Source organism: Furipterus horrens, unplaced genomic scaffold (assembly GCF_987537825.1).
Source record: "Furipterus horrens unplaced genomic scaffold, mFurHor1.1.pri manual_scaffold_1, whole genome shotgun sequence".
NCBI lineage: Eukaryota > Metazoa > Chordata > Mammalia > Chiroptera > Furipteridae > Furipterus > Furipterus horrens.
The window spans coordinates 214,287,136-214,308,047 of NW_028327171.1; the positions used below are offsets into that span (position 1 = coordinate 214,287,136).

Below are 20,912 nucleotides of genomic sequence, written 5' to 3' on the forward strand. Positions count from 1 at the left end.
CCCCATGTTCCTAGGAGCTCTGGCATCGCGGCTTCTATGCACGGGAAAAGCCAGTTCCTGTAGGAAGAAGTCCTAATGTACTCACTGAGCAGCTACTATGTGCCAGGCTCTGGGGAGATGGGAGTGAACAGCCAGGGAGGTTACATCCAAGTCAGGGAGAAAATAAACAACTACACAAATATGCAAAACCAGGACAGTGTCAGGGGATAGAATCTAGGCTGGGATTTTCAATGGGCTGATATGACAGTAATGGAAGCGTGCCATTTGAGCTGACACACCGGAGTGCCAAGAAAGTGCCAGCCATGGGAAAACCAGGGGCAGAGGCCCTGGGACAGAAGTTTCAGGGCAGGAGTGAACTTGTCATGCGAGGAGGCCGAGCGTCTAGGGCAGAGATGGCTCGGAGATTGGGAGCCCGTCACGCCCCATCTCTGGGAGAGCCGATTCACCATTAGGAGGTTTCCGGCAGGAGAGTGACAGGGCCCCACTTTAAAATAAACTGGCTGCTGTGCTGGGAATAAATTATGGCAAGGGACTGGTGGAGACAGGGGACTGATTCCGAGGCCATGACCAGAGCCAGGGGAGAGATGGCGGTGACCTGAGATGGGGAAAGGTGGACAGACTGGGCATGTGTTGTAGGTAGACTGTGCCTACCTGCTGATGAGGGAGAGGAAGAGGGCTGAGGGAGGGAGGGCCCAAAAAGAGTCCCGAGCTTTCTATGACTAGGTGTGGGGACAGGTGGGCCCCTTACTGGCCCTGCTCGAATATGAATCCTGATCAAGCAGGATGTCGCATCTTGGGGCAGCCACACAGTTCTGCAAACGGATGTCAAGGGAAACATGACCTTCAGAGGGAAGGAGACGTGGTCCAATGGCAGCAGGTGTCGGAAAGTCTGGGCATCCCATTTGGCAGCGGTAGGAACGATGTCGTGGGATGTTTACTGCTGCTGACAGACGGGTGGGACTTCTGAGCACACGGTCATGGCTGGTGTCCCTCGGGTAAAACCTGCAGTCAGGATGGCCTCTGAAGGCACGTACTGTCAACTCCCTTCCTAAAGGCAAACGCACAAGGTCAAGGACAACGAGAGGAAACAATGGCGGCAAAATTCTGAACCCTGGAAAACAGACAGATAATGGTAACAACCTGTAGGAACCAAAGCTGAAGTTTTAAGCAAGTAGTAGGAAACAGTGAGACATCTGACTCCCACACCGCAGAACCCACAGAGGACAGGAATTGATGGCATCAGGGGCCTCTAGAAGTAAGGCTGATAGTGGGGTTCTACACAGCAGAACAGGATGAAAATCTGTTTCAAAAGCGTTAGACCCACCAAATCCCCCCTCCTCACAGCTGATGGCTTCCCCGCCTCATTAGGCGGAAGACGGGGCGTCGATCCTCAGGAGAGTGTAAAGGGCTGGGGGACACTGGGCCCTGGTGAGGGCAGAGGAAGCTGCTGGAAACAGAGGACCAAATACTGGTCACTTTTCTGAGTGCTGAGACCCTGGCCCTCACCCCTGCCCAGCCCAGGATGCTGGCAGCAAGGCCACGGCCTGCAGGCAGGAAGTGGGAAGTGTCTTTGGAGCATGTGACCAGCACACAAGGCAACATCTAAAGATGCCGCCATGGCGAGGTCTCCCCACGAATCAGCCCATGAGTCCACCCAGTGGAGAAGCCCTGCTCCACAGGCGCAGACAGCCAAGGAAGACAGACATTGGAGGGAAGCCGGGGCTGGGAGACAGGGCAGCTTGAGGCCAAGAAGCAGCAGAAGACTTGAAGGAAACAAATCATGAAGGTTAAAGGAAATTGGACCAGGAAACGGGAACAGAGAGCTGCTTTAGAAGGAATATTCAGAGAAGGAAACAAGAATAAAGGCGGAGGGGGGGGAAGGAGAAAGGGGAAGAAGAAGGGGGAGGGAGGGAGGGAGGAAAAGATAATAGCAGACATTTTTTAAAATAAAAACTCGGAGGAAGGGTGGACATACACGCTGAGGAAAGCTCCCAGGCTGTAGAACAGATGCACAACGTGAGGGAAAAACAGGACAGGTTTTCCAAAGTTAGAAGACCAGTCATGAGGTTCAATGCCAAAATAATAAGTGTTAATAAAGGAAAATGGAAAGAATGAGAAGATTCGTTAAAGAAACAATTTAAGAAAAATCTCAGTACTCTGAACAGCATCGGTTTCCAGACTGAACATGGTCGGTCCATCCAGGGCCCGGCTCAGTGGAGGAAAGCCGTTCTGCCCGGAGACGCACCCAACGTTGCGAAGTCTTAAAACAGTGCGTTCAAAGAGGAGGTCCTAAAAACTTTAAAGCAAATAGTAGAATTAGAGACTTTGGGGGGTTCCCCAAATCCCCTTCCAGTTCAGGGGTTCACCAGGAGAGCCTACAGACCTCAGCATAGAGTTATGCCGCTGTGATTTGTCCCCGTGAAGGGACAAAGTGAACCAGCAAAGGGAAAGGGCACGTGGGATGAAGTCCAGGAGATGCCCAACGAGGTGTGGACACCCGCGTGAAGAGCTGTCTCCCAGGGAAACGCATGAGAGACTCAGGACCCAGGGTTTGGACTAGAAGCCGGTCATGTAGTGCCCTCTGCCTGGCACCTGCCCACAGGCCTGCACCACGCTGTCTGTACAGTTTAGGTACAGGGAGAAGTTCAGAGATTGCTGGGAACTCTCCCCAGCCCTAGTGCCAGGTGCCGGCCCGGGGCCACCAGGGAAGCAGGCTTTCCCAGGCCCCCATCAGCCCCGCTGCGTGCACTCCTGCACGCACGCAGATCGGAGCAGCACCAGGGGGCTCAGCAGCAATGCCATCAACTAGAGGGGGTGAAGCAAAGTCTCCGAGTCTGAGGAACATTATTCCAAACTTAGGGTCTGTTAGTGATGTGGGAGGGTAGTGTTCAGACCCGCAAGGCCTACACACATCTATCCCCTGTCCCCCTTTCTTGGAAAGCTACTAGAAATATTGTGCCACCAAAATGTCACCGAACGCAGGTCCAGCCGCCTGCCAGGATGAAAGCCAATATTCGAGTGCGAGGTGCCGGTTTAAAGGAAAGTGGTTTATTTTCAGATGCTGGCCACCTGGCAAATGAAAAACACTGACTACTCAGGCAGCCGAAATGATGATCTAATTATTGGAAGGAGCATGGAGGGACTGACATTGTGCATGGGCTTTGGTGGGGGTAGGGGACTGGTGAGAGGAGGGACAGGATATACTTTCATCTTCCATAGTGCCAAGTCAGTATGCAGTAGGAAATATTGCTACTGGGAAGTAGCAATCTAGGCATGTTATTTAGAGATGAAGTAAAATTTCAAAAGACTGCACTAAGGGAGTTGATGTTTCTCTCATTGCTGTTTCTCCCCCTCTCTTTTTCCCTTCTCCTGTCACTAAAAATAAATAAATACCATCTTAATTAAATAAAAAAGAAAGTGGTTGCCTCTGGAAAGCAGAACATTGGAGGGAAGTGGGGTTGTGAGGTTATTATTGTGTGTACAAATCTTGTAGAACAACTTGAGTCTTTAAATCATTGATAGAAATAATAAAAAGCCCTGGCCGGTGTGGCTCAGTGGATTGAGCGCTGGCCTGTGAACCAAAAGTTTGCCGGTTCAATTCCTGGTCAGGGCACATGCCTGGGTTGTGGGCCAGGTCCCCAGTTGGGGGTGTGCAAGAGGCAACCAATTGATGTATCTCTCACATACTAATGTTCTTCTCCCTCCCTTCCCCTCTCTCTAAAAATAGATAAATAAAATCTTTTAAGAAAATAACACAAAGCAAAAGAAGGAAAGGAGGCAGGGGAAGGAAAAAGAAAGAAATAAGGAGGAGGGAAGAGGGAGGAAGATGAAGTCACACTGTCTCTGCCCTGGCCAGGCCACCCCTTGCTTGTGGCAGACACCCCCTTTCCCAGCATGAGTTTCTCCCCGCAGGAGCAGCTTGGGGCAAAGGCGTCTGGGAGACGAGGCGCACATTTGGTGCTGCGCCCGAGGGTGGGAGGGTCAAGGCTGCTGGTCAGTGCACACTGTACATACTGGGCGATGAGTGGGCAAATGAGCAAGTGAACTTCCGTTTCTCTTAAGTCCTGCAGCTCATCAAGTCTCAGAAGTTTCTGAACAAGTTGGTGATTTTGGTGGAAACAGAGAAGGAGAAGACCCTGCGGAAGGAATATGTTTTTGCTGACTCCAAAGTAAGTGACAACAGATGACTGAGACGGCCAGGGGTGGGGTGAGGGATGAGCGAGGCTGTTCCCGAGGCTGGCTCTGCCTGGGGGTACATACTGGGAGCTCCCTCAGTTCTCGCCTGGGAAAGCCGAGCCTAGGTTGGGGAGGGGATGCATTTCCCCAGCTGGGATTTGAGCGGTTCCGCCCAGTTGCCTTTCCCCTCCTTCACGCTGCCTCCCCAAGAGGATGCATCCTTTATCGCCGAGGCCACCCAGTCCCTGGCCCCATTGGGAGGCCTTTAGCTTCTCTGGGCTGTACTTGGGAGCACCCTGGGGCCCCCTAAATTTAAATCTTCATCCCAGTCAGCGCTTGCTCCATTTCTACACACGTGACCCCTCTCTGCAGAAGTGAGGTGCCCTGCCCGGGCACAGGGTCCTGGAATGAGTGGTGATGTGGGCTCATGGAAAAGCTCGGGGTCTTTGATCATCGCATGGGCCTCAGATAGACAGAGACAGGTCTCTCTGGTCTGCTTTCGCTTCTGACGTGCCAGCCAAGGGCTGCAACCCACCATCGTAGCCTTAGCGTGTACCCCCTGGTGCCCAGCGCGTGTGAGGCGGGACACGAGGTGTTCCCATACCGTCACGTGTCAGTTATCACACCTTGGCACCGTGGTAAGGCTGGGGCACAAGGGGTCCCAGCACAGGTTTACAGGGACGGCCCCCTATGGGTCAACTGGCAGGGGTGGGCTGGTGGGAGACCCGTGGCAGGTCTGGGGGTGCCCAGAACTAGCGGAGAGGATGGGGAGGACTTGGAGGAGTGATAGGGAAGGGGCTGGGAGAAACAAGGAAGTGGGGGCCAGACAGGTGATGGCAGGCCTGGCTGGGCATCATTTTGGGCACAGGGGCCTCAGTGCAAAAACCAGTGCGTCCTGTTGCCACCAGCTCCGAAGGGCTGGGACCCAGCAGCAAACTGAGGCTCTGAGTTTTGGGCCGCCTCTAACCGAAGGCAGGTTTCCTGGATCACTAAATAAAGGCTTAAGGAAGCTTTGGCAGCCTTCCTGTGTTCTTTTCAATTAGTTTCTTTAATTTAAATTTCTTTTCATTACACAAGTAATCTAGCCTTACTGGTGGAAAAGTTACAGATAAGCAAACAGATTAAAACAGCAGCTTCTGTGTACCACCAGCAAACCATAGACGACGGTACCTTCCAGAATGGTCTTTGCGTTTTTTTTTAACAAATGCCATGGAGCCATTCATAGTGTTTGGTCAGCAGGCTTTTTGTACTTGATGTAGTTTGAGCACCTAGTCTCGCTGATAAAGTGTTTCTGCACCACATTTTTGAGCCCTGTGGTGTTTCAGCACTTGGACGACCCATAATACCGTGATGAGTTCATTTCCGGAGACGGACGCTATGGCCGCTTCTGTGTTTTTCTGTATTGAAATGCACGCTGCAGTTCCCGTGATGTGGTTGGGTCTCTGTCCAGTTCCTGAACATTCTCCTGGGGGCCCCGCATGGCTGGGTCACGGAGAAGCCACGTTCTGAGCCTTCGGAGCTGTGTCCCATTGCTGTCCAGGACGTTCACACTGACTCTCGTGTCCCTCGGTTTCCTTGAGGCTGACCGAGCGCTTTGCAAGGGCAGGGGGCAGGGGGCAGAGGCCCATCTGAGTCTGTCTGCCTTTCACTCCCTAGAAGAGAGAGGGCTTCTGCCAGCTCCTGCAGCAGATGAAGAACAAGCACTCGGAGCAGCCGGAGCCCGACATGATCACCATCTTCATCGGCACCTGGAACATGGGTGGGTCCTGCCGCCTCCCCCTGGGCCCTGCTTCCTGCCCCGGGCATCCTTAAAGGGGTGGAGGGAACCTGTCTGCCCCACCCCAGCCCACCTGCATAGCCTCCCTTCTAGGACATTCCACCCTTTTCCTGAGAGGATGGGTTAGAAGGATGAGCCCTGGGGCTCTTGTACCCCAGGGAGCTGCTGCCGTGTGTTGTGGTGCGTCTCTGAGTCGGAGAACATTAGGGAAAGAAGCTGCACATCTAGGTCAGGAGCTCTTGAGTGCCTGCCCGTCTTCGGCAGCTCATCCAGGGGCCCCAGACTTGAAGAAAGAACCTCCTTGAGTAGCGTTGCCAGAGACACAGAGAGAGGAAGAGAGAGAGAGAGGAGGTGGTACCCAATTAAATATGAATTTCATATAAATGACAAATAATCTTTTAGTGTAGGTGTTTACCTAGAAATACATACGTACATACTAAATATGTATTATGTTAAGTGTATGTATTATATATTTATATACTAATACATATTATATACCAAATTATAAATATAATACACTGAATATAAATTTTACTAAATATTTAGTGTAACTATGCAGCTAGAAATAAGTACTAGGTATATAACAAATATATATTATACTAAATATTGTATTATATCAGTGGTTCTCAACCTGTGGGTCATGACCCCTTTGGGGGTCGAACGACCCTTTCACAGGGTCGCCTAAGACCATCGGAAAACACATATATAATTACATATTGTTTTTATGATTAATCACTATGTTTTAATCATGTTCATTTTGTAACAATGAAAATACATCCTGCATATCAGATATTTACATTACGATTGATAACAGAAGCAAAATCACAGTTATGAAGCAGCAACGAAAATAATTTTAGGGTTGGAGGTCACTGCAACATGAGGAACTGTATTAAAGGGTCGCGGCATTAGGAAGGTGGAGAACCACTGCACTATATACTTATATGCTAATGTGTATTTGTATACTCACTGTAAATTATGCTAATAATTATTTAGTGTAAGTACTCAGCAAGACATGAAAAAATAAGTAGATATAAGGTGTCCAGTTAAAATCGAGTTTCAGATAAAAGATATTGCATGCGATAAATGTATTCTAAAGACTTTCTGTTATTTATCTGAAGCTCGACTTTAACTGTGCTTCTGTCTCCCCAGTCAGTTGGTCCTGAGTAGAGTCAGGGCCAGCCCCTCCCGATGCATCTGACAGCCGCCCCGCAGTGCCCAGAAAGGGGAGGTGAGCAGCAGCCCACGAGCCGTGCAGCAAGGAACAGGGGTGATCCGGAGGTGAAAACTCAAAGTGGCACTGCTGGTCCATCAGCTGAGTGGAGGACGGGCTAGTCTTCCAGAAAGGAAGTCAGGGGACCTCCTGACCCTGGTTCCACAAGCTGTCAGCCTCCCCAGGCCTCCGCGCCCGGATATTCCAGGGGCCACAGTAGCACTGGCGTAGAACTCTGGCCTGTGCCTTGAGGTCTCGCACCCTCACGTGTCCTCTCCCACATTTTGTATTGACTGCCTGATCTCGCTGGCTCTCACACTCAGGCGTGTGCACGTGGACACACGGCCCTTGCCCGTTTTTCCCTCCGTGAGCATGGAGATCTAGATTTGGCCGGGCCTGGTGAGGGCCGTCCTATTGCACAACTCCAGGGGGCGCCCTTCACACAGAAGACAGTATAGAGGAACTGGCTATACCAGGGTGGGGTGGGTGGGAGGGTCTCCCTATACAGAGACCACCAGCCCTCAGGAGCAGAACTCAGCAGCTGTCAAATTATTTCAGTTCTTGTCTTTTGGGGACTTGTGAGCCAAGAAGTTTAATCTTTGGGGGAAAAACTTCCTTAATCTTTAAGGACATTGAGAGGAGAAAGAAATCTTTCATTGCCGATTCCATTTTCAGAGTGAGGGTGGAATGGGTCTCCACGCTGCTCCTGATTCTCTGGCTGACACCCTCACACAGGACCTTGGCTGAGGTCTCTCCTTTACAAGGAAGCCATAGCTGTCTCCCAGCCGTGGGCGAGAAGCCCCGGCCCAAACCTGTCAGCCTGCTGGGCCGCCTTGACCACAAAATGTATATTCCTCCAGGGCTGTGCCTCAGTCACCAGCGTAGCTTCCAAGACTAGTTGGTGTTTGACCACATGTATAACTAGTTCTAGTCACTATGTTGACTCTTCTAGTGTTTCTAGCCTTTGAGCTTCACATGATCTTTAAAAAGACACGTAACTGACCTGACATCCCAGGGGAGAGTAATACCTAGTTCTCCATCTAAGGTATTTTGTCGGGCGGCCTGAAAGGTGTTCATGTCTGTGTGACCCCCCCTGCCCCACATGCTTCCCCCGCCTCTGTTTGAATTCTTCTCATGCACCTGTGACTCACTTGGTGTTGGGTTTTGCTGTTGAAGGTAACGCCCCCCCTCCCAAGAAGATCACGTCCTGGTTTCTCTCCAAGGGGCAGGGAAAGACGCGGGACGACTCTGCCGATTACATCCCCCATGACATCTACGTGATCGGCACCCAGGAGGACCCCCTGGGGGAGAAGGAGTGGCTGGAGATTCTCAAAACCTCCCTGCAAGAAATCACCAGCATAACTTTCAAAACGGTGAACAGCGGGCCCCTGCCCTGGCTGGGACTTCGGGGCCGGGAGCACCTCAGAGGCACGGGTGGGCTTGGCATATCAACGCTCAGCTTCTAAAGATGCTGGGCTGCTCAGGGGTCCTCCCCTCCCTCCCAGGGCCAGAGGGGGGAACCTGTATTCAGGAAGCTATGGGGCTCGTGAGCGTTGCTGAAAGAGACCGCGGTCTTGCCTCTGCCTTGTCTGTGCCTATAGATCATCTTGACCTCCTTGAAATGTCGTCAGTCCCAGCTCTCATCTTTAAGATACTTTATCTCCTCAGTGGGGCATCCTTAGGAGTCCCCCAGAGTCTGAGGATTACAGACAGGGATCCCCACACCCGGGAGGTGAGGGCTAGGTGTGAATCTCTTGCTCTGGGGTCAGGCAGTACAGCCTGGCTAAGGGTCACCATCTTGTCCTCCCACCAGGTCGCCATCCACACCCTCTGGAACATTCGAATTGTGGTGCTGGCCAAGCCAGAGCATGAGAACCGGATCAGTCATGTCTGTACTGACAACGTGAAGACGGGCATCGCCAACACTCTGGGTGAGCAGGGACTGTCATGTTCTTCAGGGCGGGCTCCTGCCAACACGTGTGTCCATCCTGTCCAGCGCCACCGGGATGTCCCCGGATTAACAACTGGGTCTCACAGCCTGGGATCCCCCTCAGTCCTGGGCAGACCAAGGTGGCTGCTCCCCCAAAGCCAGCACTCGGGAGCTGGCTGAAATGCGGGTTCTGACTCAGCCGGTCTCTGGTGGGGCCCGACTTGCTGTGTTTCCAACAAGCCGCTGGTGGTGTCAGCGCTGCTGGCCCATAGGCCCCGCCCCGAGTGGCAGGGACCCAGGACAGGGGTTGATAGACTTGCTGTGAAGGGCCAGAGAGTAAATACGTGAGCTTTGCGGGCCGTACGTCACCCCTCGTCCCCGCTGCTGTCACACAGAAGCAAACACAGATGCACGAAATGAATGGGAGGGGCTGTTCGCTAAAACTTGATTCACAGCCCAGGCGGCGGGCCTGGGGTGGCCACAGCTGTGGGTTGCCGACCCCCGGTGTGGATCTAGACCAGTTCAGGTGGGATGTGGAAACGCTGTATCAGCTGTGAGCCAGTGGGACCGATCGGGGTGCTTCAGAGCATCCAAATACGAGCGGAGGACCCCACGAATGTGTGAGTGTGGGTCTGTGCGTGGGCGTGTGAGTGTGTGTGAGTCTGTCTGGAGTGCGTGTGGCAGGTACCCCCCATGGGCCGTGGGCGGAGGTGAGGGACAGGATAGTCCCAGAGAGAACAGGAAATAGCAGAATTGCTGCAGTTGAACGTGAAAGGCCCTCTCAACTTCTCTGCTGACAAACGGCACACTGCACACGTCCACACCCGCTTGTCCCGTCTTCCTTCCTGTCACCGTGGCTGCCCTGTTGTGAAGCCCACACCCTCTGCTGCCCAGGGACCTCCTTCTAGTCCTTGTTTGGTCTCTGCCTGGGCTGCCCCTGCCCCTTCCCACAGCCCTTTTAAAGCGAAAGCTCTGCGCAGGGCTGTCCTGCCCAGGAAGAAGGGGAGCCCTGTGGTGTGTTCTAAACATTTGAGTAGCCACATTAGAGAAGGGAAAAGGAAACGGGTGAAAACAATTTTAATAATATATTTAATCCAACCTCACACAGTCCAAAATATTACCATTTCAATGGGTTTGCAATAAAGAAAATTATTAGAGTTTATATTGTGTTTTTCTTAGTAAGGCTTATAATTCCAATGCACCCTTTACCCTCACAGCCCATCCCTGTTTGGATCAGTCGCTTCTTTTTTTTAAAGATTGATTTATTTTTAGAGAGAGGGAAAGGGAGGCAGAGAGGGAGAGAAACATCACCTAACCCAAAACCTGGCCCCGCAACCCAGGCATGTGCCCTGACTGGGAATCGAACTGGCAACCCTTTGGTTTGCAGGCCAGCGCTCAAGCCACTGACCCACACCAGTCAGGACTGGATCAATCACATATTAAGGGCTCAGTACGTAGGCCCATGGCTACTGCATTGGACAGACCAGGTTCCCAGGCAGAATCACCTAGGACAGGGCTCACCAACTTTCCCTAAAAGGCCAGAGAGTGAATACTTTAGGCTTTGCAGGCCACGCGGTCTGTGTTGCAACTACTCAGCTCTGTCTGTGGTCCGCTCCAGTGTTATTCATGCATTCCGAAACGCCAATTTCCTGTCATTTTAATGTGTCACGGAATATGCTTCTTTTGATGTTTTCCAACTCTTTAAAAACGTGAAAACCATTTTTAGCTGGCGGTGGGCCACGGTTTGCCCGCCCCGACCCAGAGGACTTGGCAAACCCAGGTTACTGGGCGCCCCCCCAGAGTTTTTGAGTCAGCAGGTCCAGGGTGGGGCCTGAGAATGTGCGCTTCCCACACGGTCCCAAGTGACCCTGACACACTTTGAGAACCAGTGGTCCAGAAGAGAGTAAAACTGGTAGAAAAAGAGGCGGTCTCGGTGCGGGTTTTGGTCTCCCCAGGAACCTGGTTTTAGCTGGGTGCAAGGTCAGCACCCCCAGCCCCGGCTCCGCCTTCTGTATCTTCTTCCCAAGGCTCCTGGCTGCCTTTCATCGTCCTGCCTGTGTGGCATGTGGGGTGACTGAGCGCCCCTTTTGGGGAGTTGCCAGGACGGGTTACCCTGGCAGCCTCCCCCCTGGGCCCTGCAAAGAACCTGAGGCTGCTGGCCGGTCCCCTCATTTTCTTATTATCCTGAAGGAGTCTCAGCCCCCTAGTCCCTGTCACCTGTCCCATCTCTTCTCCCAAATGAAACTCTCCTTTCTTCTGCATGTTCCCACGCCTGCTTCTACCTGTCTTTCCTCACCTTGATTTCCCGCCACGTGGCAGGTCTGCGTATGTGACATTCTGACTCCTTTCTCCCCCGCCTTCAGGTAACAAGGGAGCTGTGGGGGTGTCGTTTGTGTTTAATGGCACCTCCTTGGGATTTGTCAACAGCCACTTGACTTCCGGAAGTGAAAAGAAACTCAGGTAATAGCGTTTGTTCCCCGGGAGCCTGTGCTGGGGTCTCCTGCCCAGACAGACCTCACACCCCCTTCTCATGACCGCTCCGGCTGTGGCTGGGGCCCTGTCCTGTTGGCCTCAGGCGGCTCTTCCCGTGGTCTCTTCAGAGGCACCTGCAGCACAGTCATGACCTCCCGTGGGGTTGGATCTCATCAGAAGGGCAGAACACAAATTTCCTATGTCATTAACCTAGCAGACACCTGAACACCACGTCTTTCTAGAGTTACAAATGTCCCCTGGAGCGCCCTTCCAGATGCCTATCAATAGCCCAGCCATGAAGACAGCCATCTAGAACATTCACGGTTCTGATTCCCACGGGGCACATGCTCCCGGGCCCCTGGGCCGTGGTGGTCTGCTGCAGCCGGGGCTGGGCATTTGAGTCTCGGTTCCCCCACGCCCCTAGCCTGGCCCCTCTGACTTCCTGCCACAGTGGAGTAGGGAGCTCTGAGCTGAGGTGGTGGCTTTGTCGTTTAATTAGGCGGAACCAAAACTATATGAACATTCTCCGGTTCCTGGCTCTGGGAGACAAGAAGCTGAGTCCCTTTAATATCACTCACCGCTTCACCCACCTCTTCTGGCTTGGGGACCTCAACTACCGTGTGGAGCTGCCCACCTGGGTAAGGGGCTGCCCACCTGGGTGAAGAGCGGCCCAGCTGGGGTGGGGGTTGCCCACCTGGGTAAGGGGCTGCCCACCTGGGGTGGCAGCTGTCTCTGGGCGAGGAGCTTTCCATCTGGGTGAGGGGCTTCCACGAGCAGCAGCGATAGAGACGTACCTACCTACCTGATGAAGTGTTAGCACAATGACATTAAAGGCAGTGTGAAATAAGAGTGTCCCTTGGCAAATTTGGAACAGACAGGAACTTACATTGTCTGACGGATGCTTCACTATCATGGGGTTTCCCCTATAAAACAGTTGCGCTAAGAAGCACCAACCCGGCAACCGCAGGTGGGGACCGGGAGCTGGGGTGGCAGGTGTCTCACAGTGGCGTGTCCTCGCTGCAGGAGGCAGAAGCCATCATCCAGAAGATCAAGCAGCAGCAGTACACAGACCTCCTGGCCCACGACCAGCTGCTCATGGAGAGGAAGGACCAGAAGGTGTTCCTGCACTTCGGTAAGAACCATCGTCCCTTTCCCCGGGACCCTCTCCAGCCGTCCTTCTGTCTCCCCGCACACCCTCACGGTGGGGAGGGTGGTGCCTGGAGAAGGGGACGTGGCCGGATGTGAAACGCGGGGCGTGGAAGCTGAGACCAGGGTCTTGTCTGGTTCCAGAGGAGGAAGAAATCACGTTTGCGCCCACCTACCGCTTTGAAAGGCTGACGCGGGACAAGTACGCCTACACCAAGCAGAAGGCCACAGGGGTGAGTGCCTCCTGCGCACGGTCTCCGCCCCCACATGTCCCACCGCTCTCGGGTCTGTTCCCCTGAAGGCGAACACACCGGAGTGCACATCCTTGTCTGCTAGGCAACAACAACAACAACAAAAGAAAATTAGAAATCACATGTGGATTGTGTCAGAGAGCGAAACCCTCTCCCAAGGAGAGGCTGGGCAGCCAGACTTACACACCGTGATGAGCTGGGCTCCTGGCTTCTGGGGTATTTACCTTCTGTCCGTGTATTCAAAGATTCTGAGAGGATTAAGTGTTATTTCCTTAACTGGGTTCTGAAGCTCATTTAAAATAAAAATCCTGTGGTCAAATATATGGGCTAATCTGCCAAGGGAATCATCGTTAAACAAGCTTCTTTGCTGCAGGACTTGTCAGAGCCTTTGTGGGCTTGTGAACATCGTAGTTCTCCACGAGAAAGTGCAGGTGCCAGACTCGACTGGTCGCGGAATACCGGTGCACAGCTCACGAAGCCACTTGGGTTCCAAGGAACCGTGTTTGGGGAAAGCTGCAACAAAGCATTTATTCATTCTTGTTCTTGCTGGTAACCTATGATGGGCTGGGTGCTCTGCTAGGTGATGGGAGATCAAAGAGGAGAGGGATGCCGCTGCCCCCCGCTCCCCAAGAGTTTATAGTAGGAAACACAAGATGAGACACGTACGCCAGGAGAACGTGATGATGCCAGATGCAATGAGGAGCAGTCAGAGGCGGGAAGGATCAAGAAAGGTTTCTTTTCTTTCTTTTATTTATTTATTTTTAGAGAGAGGGGAAGGGAGGGAGAGAGGGAAAGAAACATTGTGTTTAAGAGAAACATCGATTAGTTGCCTCTTGTGCACCCCCACCCTGGGACCGGGCCTGCAACCCAGGCATGTGCTCTGACCGGGTATTGAACCAGCGACCTTTGGGTTTTCAGGCCGGTGCTCAAGCCACTGAGCCACACCAGCCAGGGTGAGGGAGGTTTCTTAAAGAGGGACCATGTGCAGTGCCTTGAAGGAAAGCTTCGCCATGAGAAGGGGTGAGGGGTCTGATCCATCTTGCTGAGAGAATTAGTGGAGCGGATGCCGAGACAGGAGATGCTGGTGTCTGTCCCCTGATGCAGGGGAGATAGCCCTGCAGTAGGATCCTGAGGTCAGAAGGCTGCCGTGGTGAGCTTCCTGGGGCCACGAGAGGCCTAGGGAAGTGGGAGGTATTCAAAACCCTGGCTACGAGCCTCCTGGGCATCACTGGGGCTCAGGTGTGTGTGGAGAACCGGAACAGGGGAGAGAGGCCAAGGTCAGTGAAGGGGCCAGAACGGAGCAGGAGTTGCCGAGAAAAATGGAGAAGATCCAGGTCTGCTGCCTGGAACGAGGCGGAGACCCCCAGGACAGGATACCCCCCCCTCCCAGGGCAGTACCCCTTCTTGTGAGGCGTCCACTGGCCACTGTGTGGCAGATTCAGGGGGACACATTTGGGGCTGGGGAGGGACGGTCTGGTTTGACTGGAGGTGGAGAGGGGGAAGTCTTAGATACCAGATTAAGGTGGGTTTTGGTTTTGGTTTTGAATGTCTGTAAGAGTTTATTTGAGCCAAACTGGTGGCTTATGCTGGGAAGCAATGTCTCCAATGTCCCAGGTTAAGGTTTTACCCTTTTCAGTAGGTCACTGGGAGCCAGTGACCATTCTGCGGAGGGGCTGGCAGCGCCAGTCACAGGGATGCACCGAGAAGCCTCATCTGCCTCGGTGTGAGGGGCGAGGACCGCACAGGGGACAGTGAGGAGGCCGGCGTGGGGGGTCCCACTGAGAAATAACTAGGGTCTGAGTCAGTGACAACAGCGATGAGTCAGAGAAAAGGAGAAAAGCAGGAATGTGATAGATCCGGTTGCCATTGATGAAAAACCGGACAATCAGAAGGCAGAGCTGGCTTGGAGGGAAAAACAGCTTATTTTCAGACTTAGGCTGTAACGCAAGTGGAGGATCTCAGACAACATCCAGAAAGCAGTGAAAATACTAGGTTGGTGCTAAAGAGAGGTGCCAGGGCTGGGCCCTAGACTGGGGAGCTGTCGGCCCAGGAGTGAGTGGAAGGTGAGCTGACGAGAGCTGGGGGCATATTCGGGGCCTCTCACAGCTCAGATGAGAGGAGGAAGCAGCGACAACAAAGGGGACAGAAGACGTTTGGTCGCTTAGGTGGTGGGAAGACCCACCAGGCCGCTCGGCATCGCAGAAGCCAGGGCGAGCGACTTAGGGCAGGTAACCAGTGTGACACGTGAGTGGAGAGTGTGTGTCCTGCCTGTGACCCCTGCACGAGGAGCCGGACTCGTGGCTCAGAGGTGTTGGTGGGCTTTAAAAGTGCGGAGAGCCCTGGCTGGTGTGGCTCAGTGGATTGAGCGCTGGCCTGCGAGCCAGAGAGTCATCAGTTCGATTCCCAGTCAGGGCACATGCCTGGGTTGTGGACCAGGTCCCCAGCTGGGGGCGCATGAGAGACAACCACACATCGATGTTTCTCTCCCTCTCTCTCTCCCTCCCTTCCCCTCTCTCTAGAAATAAATAGATAAAATCTTTAAAAATAATAATAAAATAAAAGTGCAGAGAGCCTTGGAGGTGCAATCCCGGCTGCAGGAGGACAGGGCGGCTCTTCACCAAGGCTGTGCAGATGAGTCACTGGTGCAGTTTTTCAGAAACGCAGGTGTCTGGGGCACCTCCCCGCAGGTTCTGATGCGATGGATCTGGCGTAGGGCCTCGCTTTCCCCACCTTGGTTAAGTCCCACCGGTCATTCTCAGAGGCGGCCAAGGCTGAGAGCTGCAAGGTTAAGAAACGGTGGTTTGGCAGAATTTATGAGACTACACCTACCTCGCGATTCAGCGATTCTACTCCGGTGTGTACCCAAGAGAAGTTAGTCAGTTTGTTCCCCAAAAGACAGATCCAGGAATGGTTCAGCAGCTTTGTTTACAATGTCCCAACACTGAAAACAATCCGACTTCCACCAACCGTAGAACAGACAGGTGTGGTATTTACGTACAACACAACGCAACCCCAGCGGTGACGTGAAAGAACTTCTATGAGCAACAACATGAGGGAAAGAAGCCAGACACAAAAGCATATACAACTCACCCTTGAACAGCACATGCAGTAGAAGATCCACATGTAACTTTCGACTCCCCAGAAACTTAACCAGTCATAGCCTACTGTTGACCAGAATCCTTACAAATAACATAAACCATCAGTGAACACATATTTTGTATGCTAGCACTGCTTGCTTACAATAAACTAAGCTAGAGAAAAGAAAATGTTATCAAGGAAATCAAAAGGAAAAGAAAATCCATTTATAGCACCGTACATAATTATTGAAAAGTATTTGTATATAAGTGGGCAGTTCAAATCTGCGTTGTTCAGGGGTCCACTGAATACTGAAGGAGTCCTTTTGTAAGTTCAGGAGCAGGCAAAACGAATCATTGACATTAGTCACAATAGTGTTCACCTCAAAGCGGGGATAGTATTGACAAGGAAGGAACAGGGAACCTTTTGTGATGATGGAAATTTTCTAAATCTTGCTCTGGGGAGCGGTTGAATGGGTGTCTCCGACTGTAAAACTTCCTGAAGCTACCCATTTAAGATTAGTACACTTTACTGTATGTAAGTTGTACTTCAACTTAAAAAAATAACGGCAGTCCAGGAGTCGAGGCAAAAATAGAACATTCTTGAAAGAAAATTGGTAAAAAGAAGAGAAGAAAAATAATTGAAGGAGATGGCAGAAACAGGCTCTTTTAGGATGAGAGCTTTTACGTTTGTAGGCAGAGGAGCGAGAGCTAGAACTGCAGGAGGTGAGGACATTGATTAAGGAGGATCATTGTCCTAGCCAGGTTGCTTTGTGTATTACACGCAGGGGAAGTCCTGCTCACCACGGTAGCCTGGAGAGGACTTCTTAGTAACATGTTGTTGGAATGATTGGATGGGCAGGTGGATGTGTGGATGGGTGGGTGGATGAATAGGTGGATAGATGGAGAGATAAGTAATTGGGAAGCTAGATGGATGGATGGATGGATAAGTAGATAGACGAATGGATCTGTGAACAGGCAGGTCAAATATAGTGGCTGGAGTATGTTGTTTAAGTAGCTCGAGAAGATAAAGCAGAGCCTGGGTTGAAAATACAGGTAGAGGGTTTTATCTGAGTTACCAAAGAATGTAAAAATACATGGGATTCTGAAATAATGAGGCTCGGTGAGGGAGCACCGCGGGTGGGCCAGTCTTGTTCCAAAGCAGGAGCCCAGGGAGTCTGGAAGTATGGGGACCGGAAGCAGGTGAAGAGGATCTAAAGACTCCTATGGGGAAATTCCGTAAAGGACCAATGGCAGATGAGGTCAAGGATCGGATCGCCGAGGCCACGAGCTCATCTTTTCTTTTGCTGATATACCTACTTTACGAGGGCCGGCATTTTACAAAGCTTGTGACTTTGATTTGCAGATGAAGTACAACCTGCCCTCCTGGTGTGACCGCGTCCTGTGGAAGTCCTACCCGCTGGTGCACGTGGTGTGTCAGTCCTATGGTGAGTGGCCTGCTGGGAGGTCCGACAGCCCTAACCTATGGGGCTCCGGCCAGTCCACAGTTGTGAGTCTTTAGGGAAAACCAGCTTAGGCGCATTTTGGCCACGGAGGGGACGGGGGTCACCCACCGTTCCTGGGACTTTGGGGTGGTTGTGGGAGGTCTGTGGAAACCCACGCGCAAAGCTTCTGGAGGCTGCCATGAGTGAGTGACTTCCTCTGTGGGTGTGCTTCCTTGGTGCCCAGGAGGGCTTCTCCTTTGCTGCTCAGAAACGCCTTCCCTCCCCCGCAGGCAGCACCAGCGACATCATGACCAGTGACCACAGCCCTGTTTTTGCCACATTTGAGGCAGGAGTCACCTCCCAGTTTGTCTCCAAAAATGGTAAGTGGCGGGCTGTGGCCGCCCCTCCGTTGTCCACAAAGACGGGGACCTTGGATGCACATCTTCTGGGCGCAGCCGTCTGTTTCCTGCACGAAGGCCCCTCCCTCCTTCCAAGCTGAATCCTGATTTCAGGCCAGAGCCCTTTCTTGTTCTCTGGGGAAAATACATCCCCTTTTAAAGACCTGCTTTTAATACAGTCTTTAAAATTAGGTAAACGAGTGTTTTCTAAGGTGTGGCACCAATGACACTTCTGGGTGGGACCTGGATGAGCATTTATCAGTAATGCATTCATCTTAATATGCTTTGAGTTTGTCTCTTCTGTGTAAGGTAAGCAACACTGATTTTCCATTTAGGCCTTCTGGTTTCAATACAGCTATTAAAGTTTCACAAGCGAGTCTGACGAAAGTGTTAGGTTACTAGCAGGACAGGTGCGTGGCAGGCAGAGACGGTAAAAAGTGTGGAGATGGGAGACGGGCGACTAGGTTTGGGGAAACAGCTACAGTAAGTCATACTCAGATTTACAGGTGATTTTTCAAATGATCCAGCTCAGCCCTGGTCACCGGGCCACCCTCATCCCAACAGGGGCCTGCTGTTCTCTATGGTTTGTCTGGCCCTGGGCCTGGGTGACTTGGGGGCCATGCTGTCACTTTCTTTGCCAACCCCCCACTTCTGGGGCCAGCAGACAGCCCAGGCTCACGTAGGAAGGCTGAGCAGGGGGCCCAGGACAGGCGGGAAGAGCCTGTCAGCCTGTCTCCCTGAGCCCTTTGTGCTGAGGCAGCCTCCCCGGGACACTCCGCCATGCTTATGGGTCTGACATCCGCGGTCCCCAGCAATGTCACCTCCCTCTCCATGCAGCCATGACTCACCATCCTTTCTCCTTCCTAGCTCTGGCCACTCTGGCTTTCCAGAACCTTCCACCTCTTCCTCAGTTTCCACCCACGTCGCCTTTCTCTGAGCTCCCGCGGCGCTGATGGGGAGGGCCCTGCCATCACACCCCGCTGAGGACCCTCACGGCCTCCTCAGGGCCAGGCCTGCCACTCACCCCCGCAGGGACTCAGCTCAGGGCAGGTGCCCACAAACACCCACGACCCGGAACAGCTACCTGAGCAGAGCCTGGCCTAGGTGCTCTGGCACTTAGAAAAGGAAAGAAAAGCTATATGAGGCAAGCCGGACAGAAAAACAAGTACTGTATGGGATCACTTAGGCGCGAAAACTTAACAAAAGAGCCGATTTCATAGACCATAGAACAGTAGGGTGGTGCTTGCCGGGGTGGGGATGAGGGAAATGGGGCAACGCAGGGCGAGGGATGCAAACACTCGGTTCTGAGATAAAGACGTTCTGGGGATCTGCAGCTCAGCCCGGTGACCGCAGGTGATAACACAGCGCTACAGTATCGTATCCTCAGATTTTACAGAGAGGAGACCCGGCGCGTTCTCACCCGCATGCCGCCACCAGAGAACAGGTGACTGTGTAAGGTGACGGGTGTGTTAATGACCTCGATCTTCGTGATCATTTCACGACGTCTATGTATATCAAGTCAACGCCATGCACCCTTGACATGCATGTGATTACATTCGTCAGGGATTCCTCAGCAAAGCTGGGGAAAGGGCCGGGAAAGAAGGGACGATGGGACAGATGAGGGAAGGGCGCGTCCGTCCTTGCTCTCCGGTGGCTTAGGCTCTATGCGAGCGGACAGAACCCCTGCTCACAGTCAGCCTAGGGACGCTTGCAAAAGCATCGTCTCTGCGAAAGGGGCTGAGAGCAGGTCACCTGAGCACGAGCGAGCGGCAGGAGCTCGGAGTCAGGACAGGTGGTGGCCGGGCCTGGGAAAGGGAGAGCAGGGACCCTCGTGACCTGATTATGGAAACAAGTGGGTCTGGGAACCCAGCCGCCGAGCCACCACAGCGGCTCTCTCGGCCGGAGCTAACAGGGAGACGGGGGCAGTGAGTTAGGGACGTTGCCCGGGACCGCGCAGCTCTAGTGACAAAGCCCTGGAACTCCTGGCTCTCCCCACTCTGTCCCCGCCAGTTTGCGATTCGTCACAGCAGCTATTGCCACCATGGGGTGCTCCGTGTGGGTGCTGGGACTTCGAGGAAAACCTCTCTTCCCCCTGGACCCCAGGGAGCAGCCACGGGCGCACTGTGGACCCCAGTCTCTGTGCTCACTGTTCCAGGCCCCGGGGCAGCCGACAGCCAAGGGCAGATCGAGTTCCTCAGGTGCTTCGCCACCCTGAAGACCAAGTCCCAGACCAAGTTCTACCTGGAGTTCCACTCGAGCTGCCTGGAAAGTAAGAACCTGTCGGGCCCCCGTGGGGTTGTGGCCGGCCCGGCTTTGTCATCGGTGCCCGTCGTTGGTGGTGCTCTGCCCCGTTTCTCCCCTGGGAAGGACTCATGGACACACCTCCGGGGGCGGTCAGAGAAGTGGGGCCGCAGGGGGACACCAGTTGTGTGTGGGGGTCCCCAGTGGTCTGCGGTGCTGCCACTCTAGGGACAGGGCAGTCACTGATGCCGTGACCCCTCAGCCCCTTGTAGGCTGCTGGGCAGCTGGATGCTTTCCTTGCCCCTCAGGGCAGGGTGTAGCCCACTCGGGGGTCCCCCCAGGCCAGGCTCTGACAGAACTAGATGGTCAGGGGTGAAGGTCCAGAGCTCCTGGAGACAGCACCAGGCCCTGAGCTGCCTGCTCTTCCCTGGAGTCCTCTGCTCTTTCCTACGCCACGGGCAGCTTGCCCAGGGGGTCTGGAGCCTCTGGAAGCCAGCTGGAGGGGACGGGCCTCCTCTCAGCTGGAGGCAGTTAGCACAAAGCACCCCTTGTTGGTGACACTTCTAGGCGTGTTCTCTGAAGTGGTTCCATGTGGGCAGCCCCGTGTGGTCTCTAGCTCTTCTGGCTGAGATGGTCTGGGTGGGGGTGGGGGTGGGGGGGCAGAATCAACTCCATGAGATCAGGTGATGGGATGAGGGAGGCTTCCAGAAATCAGGGAGAAGACCTGCACCCCCAAATGCAGGGGTGCCCCAGCCCTTCCCTCCTCTGACTCACCTGCACTCCAGTCCTGGT

At 53.3% G+C, this 20,912-nt stretch overlaps 1 protein-coding gene across 1 annotated transcript in view; it reads left to right on the plus strand.

Moving 5' to 3' along the window:
• Window positions 1-20,912, plus strand: part of INPP5D (inositol polyphosphate-5-phosphatase D) — a 106,665-nt gene that overhangs the window by 70,042 nt on the left and 15,711 nt on the right. Inside the window, exons 10-20 of the mRNA XM_090285023.1 lie at window positions 4,063-4,169; window positions 5,833-5,935; window positions 8,340-8,536; window positions 8,977-9,094; window positions 11,457-11,553; window positions 12,065-12,203; window positions 12,589-12,697; window positions 12,856-12,944; window positions 17,403-17,484; window positions 17,772-17,861; window positions 20,035-20,148. Of these exons, the coding sequence (XP_090141149.1) occupies window positions 4,063-4,169; window positions 5,833-5,935; window positions 8,340-8,536; window positions 8,977-9,094; window positions 11,457-11,553; window positions 12,065-12,203; window positions 12,589-12,697; window positions 12,856-12,944; window positions 17,403-17,484; window positions 17,772-17,861; window positions 20,035-20,148 (1,245 nt within the window). The remainder of the gene's footprint in view (window positions 1-4,062; window positions 4,170-5,832; window positions 5,936-8,339; window positions 8,537-8,976; window positions 9,095-11,456; window positions 11,554-12,064; window positions 12,204-12,588; window positions 12,698-12,855; window positions 12,945-17,402; window positions 17,485-17,771; window positions 17,862-20,034; window positions 20,149-20,912) is intronic.